Raw genomic sequence first — 12068 nt, 5'->3', positions numbered from 1 at the left:
GTGGACACACCAGTCAGTTCACTTCGAACAGAGGCTGGTCATCTGCTGAAGTTGTGGGGAAGGATTCACTCGGTTATCTGACCTAATGGCTCACCAGCGAGTTCACACCGGGGAGCGGCCGTTCACCTGCTCAGACTGTGGGAAGGGATTCACTCAGTCATGTAACCTGAAGGTACATCGGCGAGTTCACACTGGGGAGAGGCCGTTCACCTGCTCAGACTGTGGGAAGGGATTCACTCAGTTATCTCAATTGAAGATACATCAGCGAATTCACACTGGGGTGAGGCCATTCACCTGCTCAGACTGTGGGGAGGGTTTCACAAAGTCATCTGCTGTACTGAGACACCAGACAGTTCACACTGGGGAGAGGCCATTCACCTGCTCAGACTGTGGGAAGGGATTCATAGAGTCGTCTCATCTGAAGGTACATCAGCGAGTTCACACTGGGGAGAGGCCGTTCACCTGCTCAGTCTGTGCGAAGGGATTCACTTGCTCACCTCATCTACTGAGACACCGGTCAGTTCACACCAGGGAGTGACCATTAACTTGCTCAGTCTGTGGGAAGGGATTCAATTGGTCATTTCACCTACTGACACACAAGGAAATGTTCGTTCACCTGCTCTGTCCGTGGGAAGGGATTCATTACATCATCTCAACTGAAGGAACATCAGCGAGTCCACACTGGGTCGAGGTTGATCACCTGCTCGGACTGTGGGAAGAAATTCTCTCAGCCAAATCAACCAATTGTGCATCACTGAGTTCACACCGGAGAGAGGCCGTTCACCCACTGTGAATGTGGTGAAGGATTTGTGGTGGACATGGACTGTGCCTTTAAATGAGAGAGAGAGAGAAACTGTCTACAGTACTGCTGCCTGCTTCTTGGTTGCCATGGTGAGAGGGAGGCGGAGTTATGTGATTGACAGTTCAATGTTCACAGTTGCTTCTTGGTTGCCATGGTGAGAGAGAGGTGGAGTTATGTGATGGACAGTTCGATGTTCACAGTTGCTTCTTGGTTGCCATGGTGAGAGAGAGGCGGAGTTATGTGATGGACAGTTCGATGTTCACAGTTGCTTTGTAGCGTGTTTATTTAAGCAAGGTCAGATGACTCTCCCAGAGACACACAGTGGGACACCGGTTACGGCGACCGGTCAGTGAAAGGAGGCCGGTGACAGAGGAGTCACTGGGTGGAACTTTCGAGTGCCCACAAGCGAGGGTTGAGGATCGATCAGCAGAATCGATCAGTGGCTATCACGGTGTGTGTAAGGGCTGACCCTGTGGAGGCTACCGGTGTGTCTACCCTCGCCTGGGTGGTAGTTTACCCTCGAAGACGGTCCCCTTAGTGATAAGCTGCGTTTGCCTAACTCGAGAGTGGATTTGGAGCCTGACGACGGAAGATCAACGGGACCTGTTTACTCGGTCTTCTCCTCGTGTGGTTTTCACCTTGGATCACAAATCTCCCTCTCTCTCTCACTCACTCTCACTCTCTCTTACACACCAATTGAACTGAACTTCCTTACATTACCATCGTAAGACTTTAACTGTTGCCACCCGAGCTTTAATGAGTTCGGGAATTATATTTACACACAAATATATGCATAAAACTGCTAACTTTTGATTTACCTGGTTTAAGTTACTATATTAAGTAGTTACTAATATATAGTGGTTTTTAATATCAAAACCAGACTCCAGGTGTGCTCTATTGCTGCTGGTTCATTTAAACCGCTGCATTTACGTCACATAATTGGGGCCTGCGTCCGGGATATGAACAAATTGTTTGGGGGCTGAATTGATTGATTAATGATCGATCTGATTGGGGAAATCCCCTTTGATTTGTCTGAGTGGAAGATCAGCAGCAATGGAGGTTGATAGGTTTCTGACAAAGACAACTCCTGAAACATTGGATGGTGCAAAGAGGGTTGTGCTGTTGGAAATTGATCAGAAATTAAAACTTCAGGTGAGCACTAAAATGAGGAAGGCTCAGATACAGACATTAATAGTGGAGTATTATGTATCTAAGGAAGTGTTTGATGGATATGTGACAGGGGAGTATTGTGTATCTAAGGAAGTGTTTGACGGAGATGTGACAGTGGAGTATTATGTATCTGAGGAAGTGTTTGACAGAGATGTGACAGCGGAGTATTATCTATCTGAGGAAGGTTTGACGGAGATGTGTTGGAAATGTTTGCTGAAAGTAAACCTACTGAGACTGAGCTTCAGCTCCAGTTCGAAAAATTAAAGAGGGAGGCTGAGGATAAGCAAAGACAACATGAGTTACGACTAAAACAGTTTGAGGCTGAGGAAGTGGACAAACAGAGGAAAGAGGCAGAAAGACAGAGGTGGTTCGAGGTGCAGGGATGGCTGCAAGGAGGTCCAGTGCCAGACCTTGGTGAGAGGTTTAGTGCCAGTCGAGAAGTTAAGTTGGTACCTCCATTTGATGAAGCAGAAGTTGATGAGTCCTTCTTGCATTTTGAAAAAGTGGCTCAGAATCGAAGGTGGCCGAAAGACAGCTGGGCTGTTGTGTTACAAAGTGTAATTCAGGGGAAAGCCCAGCAAGGGTAGTCTGCCCTAACACTTGAAGAGGCAGCTGATTATGACTCAGTGAAAGAGGCTGTGCTCAAGCCTTATGAGTTGGTTCCGGACACTTACAGACAAAAGTTTAGAGATTTGAGGAAATCTGGGAACCAAACGTATGTGGAATTTGCTAGTGAGAAGTCTGTGTACTTCAATCGTTGGTGCACCTCCGATGGGGTAAATGGGGATGTTCACAACTTGAAAGAGTTGGTTTTGATCGAAGAATTTAAAAGGTGCGACCCTGATGAGATGAAGACGTACCTGGATGAAAAGGATGTTGCCATTTTGCAGGAGGCTGCTAGATTAGCAGATGAGCTTGTTTTGACCCACAAGGTGAAGTTTACCTCGGATGAGAGCTTCCAAGAGAATAGCTGGGATGACCAGGGTAAACTAGAAGTGGAAACTGGGACTAGTGATGAAAGCCTGGAAGAGGAGGCAGTCCCAGTTGCCTGGGTTCAGGTTGTTGAAGCATCTGTAAACCCGCAGGATGCTGAGCATTGTGTTGAAGCTCAGTTAAAACTTGAAATGTCTGATTTGGTTGGAAGGGAATTCAGTCCTTTTGTGAAGTCTGGATTGGTTTCAGGACCCTTGGTCTTGCTGAGGGAACAGTGGTTTGATGAGAAAGTGGATGTTATTCTGTTAAATTGAGTTTTGGAATTTGAAAATAAACAACGGGGTTGTTTTTTCAAGTTTGTGGTTTTGAGAGACAGGGCTTGGAGACTTCTCAAAACAAAGTGGAGTGTTATTTTGACCAGGAGAGACCATCTGCGGATGTTGTCATGGGAACATACGGAATCAAAGGTCTTGGGGAATGGAACAAATGATTTGTTTGAAATTTGGGTTGAGTTTCGATCCAGGGTATTGATAAGTGACTCTCACAAGCAGACACACAGTGGCAGTGGGTGGAAGCCGTTGCAGAGAAGTGGGGAGGAAGGTTTGAAACAAAGAACCGAGTGACAAGGGGTCACTGTTTGGACTCTCCCAACAGCCCACAAGGGTGGGTTTGGTTATTGATTCCAGCGAATAGGAATGTGTGATTGTCACATAGTTTGATCCACTGGAGTGGGTCTTTCTGGTTGGGGAATACGTTTGTGAATACCACTTCTGTTTTACCCTTGCCTGGGCGTGGTAGTCCACTGGAAGACGGTATCCCTGTGGTAAATCACTGCTGGAGTTACTTCGTATGTCGTGGAACTGGACAAGTGGCTATCACGTTGTGTGACTGGGGCAACCCTGTGGAATCTACCTGTGTGTGTTACCCTTGCCTGGGTGGTAGTTCCCCCTGAACACACTACCCCTGTGATAAGCTATCTTTTGGTGATGATGCATAAGTGGATTCTGGTTGAGTGTCCTGTGGTCACCACTTTGGGATTACCTGTAGCTGAATTCGGGTGTGGTGTTGTGGTAACCACATGTCGAAAGGATATTCCGTGAAGATCACTGTAGGAGATACTTCGTGTGTGGATCTGGGAACGACAGAGATAAAACATGCAGCTATTTTTATCCTGTTTATCATCGAGGAAAACAATGTAATTGCCTTCTCTCGACATTCACCTTTGGGTTACAAAGGTAGGGCTCTCAGTACCATTGACCTCTGTCTCGGGACTGCCGCGGGTGAAGTTTCACCGAAGTCTCACTTGAAGTATGTGTCTGATATGAAGAGGGAGCTGCAAAGGCTTATGAGTTGTCTGGGGAGGCGGCTGCCAAGCAGAATCGGGGAAATAAGAAGAGGTGTGACCAGAAAGTGAAGTTCTCCCAACTCCTGCCGGCAGACCGAGTCCTCGTAAGGAATTTGGGATTTCCTGGGAAGCACAAGCTGGCTGATCGCCGGTCGGGCACGCCCTGTCTGGTGGAGAGTCAGTTGCCCAATTTACCGATAGGTGACATCCGAACAGATACCAAGATGTTAGTGTACAAAGCAGTGGTAATCCCAATGCTGCTGTATGCATCCGAAACCTGGACAACATACCGACGACATCTGAAGGCACTTGTAAAGTTCCATCAACGCTGTCTTCGAAACATCTTAAATATCAGCTGGGAAGATAGAAGAACCAATGAAGCAAAGACAACAAGCATTGAAGCCGACGTCCTCAGGAACCAACTAAGATGGAGCGGTCATGCTGTTCGGATGAAAGACAAACAGCTGCCAAAACAAATCGTAAACGTAAAAGAGGCGGACAACAGAAGAGATTCAAAGACATCTTAAAAGCCACCATGAAGAAATGTAACATCGACATCAACAATTGGGAAGCCAATGCCAAGGACAGGAAACTCTGGCAAGCCATCATCCGAGAAGGAACAGCAACTTTCGAAGCCAACAGATGTGCAGAATTAGAAGAAAAGAGAAGAAAATGGAAAGAGAGGCAGCAACAACCAAAGCCCGATCTGCCATCTGGAACTACCTGTCCTGAATGCAGAAGAACTTTCAAAGCCAAGATTGGACTCATAAACCACTTGAGAGCCCATAAGTAGATCAACAGAACGAAGTCCATCATCCTCGACCTCGAGGGAGAGCCACGATGATGTGGTGGAGAGTCAGTTGCCCAACTTACTGGTTTTCCGAGTGCGGCCCGAGTTTGGGAAGGGGCCGGTCAAGATTCTCCATCGGAATCATCTGTCGCCCCTGGGGTGAGATGTACAGGTGGAGTGGGAGCCCCAGGTGCCGGCTACACCCAGTACCGGACTCTGCGTCCACGCAGGGTGGAGGAAGAACGCACACCGGGAGAGACGGGCCCGGTCCCAGCCCCTGTGAGGGACATTGACTCAGAGGAGGATGATGACTCGGACGATTGGTGCATGTGGCCGTTCGCTGAGGCCCCCGTGATGGAGGGGGAGGCTCCTGGCCGAAATCCACCCTGCCGTAAACCTCCAGGCGCCAACTGCCAATGCATTGGAAGCACCTGACCACAGCAGACTCTGAGCCCATCTGAAATCTTCGAGTCTCCGACCAGCCCCTCTGATACAGCCTCCCGAGCACCATCCTCTGCCGAGCGCTTTGACCCCACCCCGGCCACAGAGCAACAAGCAAAGCTGAGAACTCGGGGCCTTCTCCTCCGGAGATTCTGGACCACGTGGTAGCAGCGGCGGCGAAGAAGGCATTTCAGAAGTTTCTCCAGATGTTCCTCCGAGCTCTCACGTCTGTCTCCATCAAATCAGGATTGTGCACGGCACCCTACTTGACAGATTACAGATATCATCCACCGGAGTGGCCGCTGCGCACTGCATTGTGCCGCCATCTTCTCCTCCTCCTGCGGATACGGGTGGAACAAATCAATGGAGAATTGTTATGCTATGTTGTATGTGTGAGCTGAGCGGGAGTTCGCCGTCTTTTTCAGGAGGCGAGCGAGGAGGACGGACGTGTGAGGAGCGGATAGCGGTTCCAGGGTGACAGATACTGGAAGTCGGCGGTTCAGACGGTGGCCGAGGGCTCGGAGGGTCATTGTGGATGGAACTGGAGGTGTGAGCTCCAAAGTATTAAAACATTGGTTTCTGACCCTGCTCCGTTGAACATCCAACTAATGGTTTCCCATTCTGTTTTCAGTTTTTAGAGGAGAGTGGTGTTTTCTAACAACCCTTTAGATGCAGGGAAAATGACCCACATGTGGAAATGAGCCGTGAACAAGGAGGTTAACTACCAATGTCATTCTTCCTCAGCCCAGAGATTAGAGGAGTGAAGAACATCTCAGACAGAACTGCGGTCAGCTCGACTTCTTCAGTCTGCAGGAAATTCAAGGGAAACCTCTTCACCCACAGAGTGGTGACTGTTTGGAACCCATCATCACAGGGAGAGCGAAAGGGGAACAGGGGAGGATTTAAAAGGACTGTCGTGGAACTGAATCACTGGCAGGGTGCAGCCAGCCTGAGTTAACACTCTCCTGTATATTAGTTGTGTAATAAATTCACTAAGTACCAGAGACAGAGTTTAAAATAGAACTGATTTATTTGTCTCAGATGGAGAATATTAAACTCCAGTCCCATTAGAGGTGAATGTGCAGCAGAAGAAACTCCTCCCATGCCCAGTGACCAGGGTGCAGAACTAGGTGTAGTGAGCAGCAACAATAATTGCAGAGTTCAGCACCAACAGTCACTGTCAAAATTGCATTCAGCAACGGTGGTGGACAAATATCGAGCATGCAGCTTATTGAAACTTTCTCCCCAGTGTGAACCCGGTAGTGTGTCATAAGTGTAAAATGCTGTAAGGTTTCACTGCTAATGTAATGGCCTCTCTGCAATGTTTCACTGCTGAGGTAATGCGTTCTTTTTTAAAATTACTTTATTTACAATTTTCAATTTTACAAAGACAAAATATATTGAAGATAAAACAATACCAAGGAAATACAGTACCAGGTGGAGCACGGACAAAACAAATCGAAAACAGAAAAACAAAAAGTCTGCCAGACAATTTACAAGATTACTTAAATAAACTTTCAGAAAAGGAGTGGACACAATAGTAACATCACTGTTTCTCTGTAGCAGAAATGTTTAGGTTACAACTAGAGATAACAGGGTTTTGAATGCTGGGCTATCCAATGACAGAAATGTTCTCTCTTGTGAGTCTGGAAGGGAGATTTTCGTGGTGTTTTGCTGGGGAGGGATGAGAAGACGCCAATGGAGAGAGTGGGCTCTTTTTTTTGGTTTTCTTTATGAACCCTATAGTCAAAGTCAGAATTATAAAGCTCAATCGTTTAATCACATATTGTGTATTGTTTGTTATTTCAGGGTACTGATTTGTAACAGGGGAGACATCGCACAGCATCCACCCAAACGAGATTTCTTAAGTTTGGCTGGGCTGGGGGGCTACCACACCCTATATTAAGCTGCTAGCTGAAGTGAGAGTTTTGTTAGGCAAGACGACTGAGTAAATCGCTTCCACATTCACAGCAGGTGAACAGCAACTCCCCAGTGTGAACCTGGTAGTGTGTCATAGGGATAGATAACTGAGTGAATCCTTTACCACATTCACAGCAGGTGAGCGGCCTCTTCCCAGTGTGAACTCAATGATGCAAATTTGGTTGATTTGGCTGAGAGAATCTCTTCCCAAAGTCTGAGCAGCTGATCAGCCTCTACCCAGTGTGAACTCGCTGGTGTCTCTGCAGCTGAGATGACTGAGTGAATCCCTTACCACACACTGAGCAAGTGAACGGCCTCTCCCCAGTGTGAACTCGCTGATGTACCTTTAGTTGGGATGAGCAAGTGAATCCCTTCCCACAGACTGAGCAGGTGAATGGCCACTCCCCGGTGTGAACTGACTGGTGTCTCAGTAACAGAGATGACAAAGTGAATCCCTTCCCACAATCCGAGCAGATGAAGGGCCGGTCCCCGGTGTGAATTCGCTGGTGTGCCATTAGGGTGGATGACCGAGAGAATCCCTTCCCACAGTCTGAGCAGAGGAACGGCCTCTCTCTAGTGTGAACTGTCTTGTGTAACAGTAGGTGGGCTGACTGAGTGAATCTCTTCCCACAGTCTGAGCAGGTGAATGGCCTCTCCCCATTGTGAACTCGCTGATGTACCTTGAGTTTAGATGAGCAAGTGAATCCCTTCCCGCAGTTCGAGCAGGGTAACGGCCGCTCCCTGGTGTGAACTCGCTGATGTACCTTCAGTTGGGATGACCAAGTGAATCCCTTCCCACAGTCTGAGCAGATGAATCGCCACTCCCCAGTATGAACTGACTGGTGAGCCATTAGGTCAGATGATCGAGTGAATTCTTACCCACAAATTCAGCAGATGACCAGCCTCCGCCCAGTGTGAACTGACTGGTGTGTCCACAGGTGGAAAGACCAACTGAATCCCTTCTCACACACAGAACAGGTGAATGGCCTTGTCCAGTGTGAATTTGCTAATGTACCTTCAGTTCAGAAGACTGACTGAATCCATTCCCTCTATCTGATCAGATGAATGGGTTCCTCCCTGTGTAAATTGACGGGAATGCCAGTCCGTCTGATGATTGAGAGAATTCCTCCCTACAGTCTGAGCAGGAAGAATGATTGAGTGAATCCCTTGCTCTACTTCTTAAATATCTGGACAAAGACAGCAAAACTGGCGTGTTGTGTTCGAGATTCCAGTAGACAAATTCCTTGTCATTTTTAACCTGTAAAAAAAAGATTTACAAAATCCATCAAACGGTGTTGGACAACCTTTCAGATTAGATCACTTGAGTTGTCAAAGTGTGATCTGGCATCACACTGTTACAGTGAAGTTCAACCCAAATAGGAGAACAAAATCATCTTCTAGCAAGACACAGTACTGGTATCTGGAATGACCATCAAATTCTCTGATGCTATTCCTGTCTCTATAAGAATGGAGCATTTCTGCCATCTCCAATCTGTGACCTGGCTCAGTTTGACTCTCTCCATTGGTATTATTCCCTGTTCCCACTGAGCTGCATGGGTTCCTGGCCCCACAGTAACACTCTCACACAAATAGCCAGCAGTGCATTCCACGCACCCACCACTCTCTGGGTAAAAAACTTACCCCTGACTTCCCCTCGGTATCTATTTCCAAGCACCTTAAAACTATGCCCCCTCGTGTTAGCCATTTCAGCCCTGGGAATAAACCTCTGGCGATCCACACGATCAATGCCCTCATCATCTTATACATCAAAAAAGTCTCCAAACATAAACAAGAAATTATACATTGCTTTGAGGATTTGGTAGAAGTATACTAAATTTTGAGGGTATAGATAAAGTAAATGCGAGCAGCTTTTTCCACTGAGGTTGGGTGGGATAACAACCAGAGGACATGGGTAAGTGGGGAAGGAAAAAATTTATTGGAAACATTTGGAAAAGCTCTTTACTGAAATGGCCATGAGAGTATGGAATGCACAAGTGGTGAATATCAGCTCAGTTTCACCATTTAAAAGAAGTTTGGATGGGAGCCTGGATGGTGGGGGTATGGAGGGCAATGGTCCCGTTACTGGTAGTTTCATTAGACAGATTAAATGTTTCTTTCAGTGTTGATTAGATGGGCCAAATATCCTGTTTTCATACTGAACTTCTCAATGTTTCTATCACAGATAAGATGGCCAAACTTGTTTGGAAGGGAAAAGTTGGGAGTGACAACGGAGCAGCAATGGCTGGAGTTTCTGGGAGCAATTCGGGAGCTGAGTGATCGATACATCCCAAAGAAGTGGAAACATTGGAAAGGCAGGAGGACACAACTGTGGATGAAATGAGAAGCCAAAGCCAATATAAAAGCCAAAGAGAGGGCAAACAAAAGAGCAAAAAAATATTGGGAAGCTTTTAGAAACCAACAGAAAACGACTAAAAAAAAGTTGGATGTCCTCGGGGGTGGAATTATGATATTGTAGTCATTTAACAGTCTTGGTTGCACCCAACAGTCTGAGACATTTGGAGGAACAAAATATCTGGGGCCTCAGTATCTCTTGAAAACCAAGGTTCCCTGCACCAGTTACCTTTCAACTTTTATTTTGCAGGCACGTACAATCTCTGCACCATCAAAATTTCACTTCTGAAGGCCTCCCACTTACCAAGTACTCCTTTGCCAGAAAACAGCCTGTCCCAAACCACACTTGTCAGATCCTTTCTGAAACCATTAAAATTGACCTCTCTCCAAGTTAGAATCTCAACCCATGGTCCAGACCACTATTTTTCCATATTTACTTTGAATTTCATAGCATTATGATCACTAATTTCTGTCACCAGCCCTGGATCATCAGCTCATTGCACACTTCTACGTCAGGAATTCTACGTACTGATTAAGGGCACATTTGACAAACTATACCCCATCTAGTCCTTTTACAGTATGGGAGTCCCAGTCAATATATGGAAAGTTAAAATCACTTACTGAATCAACCTTTGTTTCTTGGCATGGTCTGCAATCTCTCTACAAATTTGTTCCTCTAAATCTCTCAGACTGTTGGGTGCAACCAAGTCCCAATAATGGCTACAATATCATAATTCCCTGTCCTGAGCTCATCTGGCTTTCCTACTATGCTTCGTGCATTGTGATATACACAGCTCAGCACATTCATCGCCCCATGCTCAACCATTTGATTGCTGGCTGTATCTGAGGTCTGAACAACATCTGACTGGTGTCAAGGAAACAAACTCTCCCTCATTGTCACAAAAACAAAGGAGCTGATTGTGGACGGCAGGAGGAATGGAGACAGGCTAACCCCTATTGACATCAATGGATCTGGGGTTGAGAGGGTGAGCAGCTTTAAGTTCCTCGGCATAAACATCACTGAGGATCTCACATGCTCTGTACATACTGGCTGTGTTGTGAAAAATGCACAACAGTACCTCTTTCACCAGAAGCTTGGAATGGGGCCCCAAATCCAGAGAACTTTCTACTGGCACACACATTCCAATAACTTTCCCACTACTGATGTCAGGCTCACCCACGTATAATTTCCTATTTTATTTTTAGAGCCTTCCTTGAACACTGGAACAACATTGGCTGTTCTCCAATCCTCCAATATCTCACCTGTCACTCAGGATGATTTAAATATCTGTCCTTGTGCCCCGACAATTTCTGCAGTTGTCGGCCGCAGGGTCCTAGGGAACAACTTGTCAGGCCCTGGGGATTGATCCACGCTAATTTGCCTTCAGACAGTAAACACCTCCACCTCTGTAATCTGTACAGGGTCCATGAAGTTGATGCTGCTTTGCCTCACTTCTATAGACTCTGTGTCCATCTCCTGAGCAAAAAATCTCCCACATCTATTTTGTCTCCTCATATGGATTACCATTCTGATCTTGCAGAGTATTAATTTTTCCCTTGCAATCTTTTCACACTCAACATACCTGCAGAATCCATGAGCATTCTTCTTCACCTTGTCTGCTGAGGCAACCTGATGTCTTCTTTTATTTCTTTCATAAGTGTTCACCTGAATTTCCTGTATCTCATAAGTACCCCATTTGTTCCTATCTGCCTGTACCTGGTATGCACCTCCTTTTTATTGATCTGGGGGAGGAAAGCCAAAGGGGTGATAGAGCTGCATGGTGGGAGGTGGGGGTGGGGGGGTGTTAAACTAAAGTTGCAGGGGGAATGGGAGCCTGAATAACAGAACAGATAGTGGAGGGGTTGTGGAGACAGATGTTGTTCAGTCCTCAGACAAATTCAGGAATGAGAAACGTTGAGCATGGTGCAGTAAATATGCTCAATCCTGTATATTTCAATACAAGGAGCAGCGTAGGAAAGGCAGATGTGTTCAGGGCATGGATCAACACCTGGAATTAAGATACTAGGATCTGGCAACTGTGGACTGGGACAGGCTGCTTTATGGAAAAAGTGTGTTTGGTAAATGGGAGGCCTTCAAAGCAAAGTTTTCAAAATACGAAGTGGGTATCTGCTTGTCAGAATAAAAGGTAAAGATAGAAACTGTAGGGAACCTTGGTTTTCAAGAGATATCGAGACCTTGGTGAAGCACAAAATGGAGTTGCATAACAGGGATAAGCAGGCAGGTTCTCATGGAGTATAAGAAATGCAGGAGAACACATAAGAAATAAATCAGGATGGCTAAAAGAAGGCACGAG

At 46.4% G+C, this 12068-nt stretch overlaps 1 protein-coding gene across 1 annotated transcript in view; it reads left to right on the top strand.

Annotated features, from left to right (window-relative positions):
* Positions 1–12068, top strand: part of LOC140208265 (uncharacterized) — a 515327-nt gene that overhangs the window by 35440 nt on the left and 467819 nt on the right. Inside the window, exon 4 of the mRNA XM_072276835.1 lies at positions 63–469. Coding sequence (XP_072132936.1) covers positions 63–469 — 407 coding nt within the window. The remainder of the gene's footprint in view (positions 1–62; positions 470–12068) is intronic.

The sequence above is a fragment of the Mobula birostris genome, chromosome 13 (genome assembly GCF_030028105.1).
Source record: "Mobula birostris isolate sMobBir1 chromosome 13, sMobBir1.hap1, whole genome shotgun sequence".
Classification (NCBI taxonomy): Eukaryota; Metazoa; Chordata; class Chondrichthyes; order Myliobatiformes; family Myliobatidae; genus Mobula; species Mobula birostris.
This window is presented reverse-complemented; position numbering and strand designations above follow the sequence as displayed.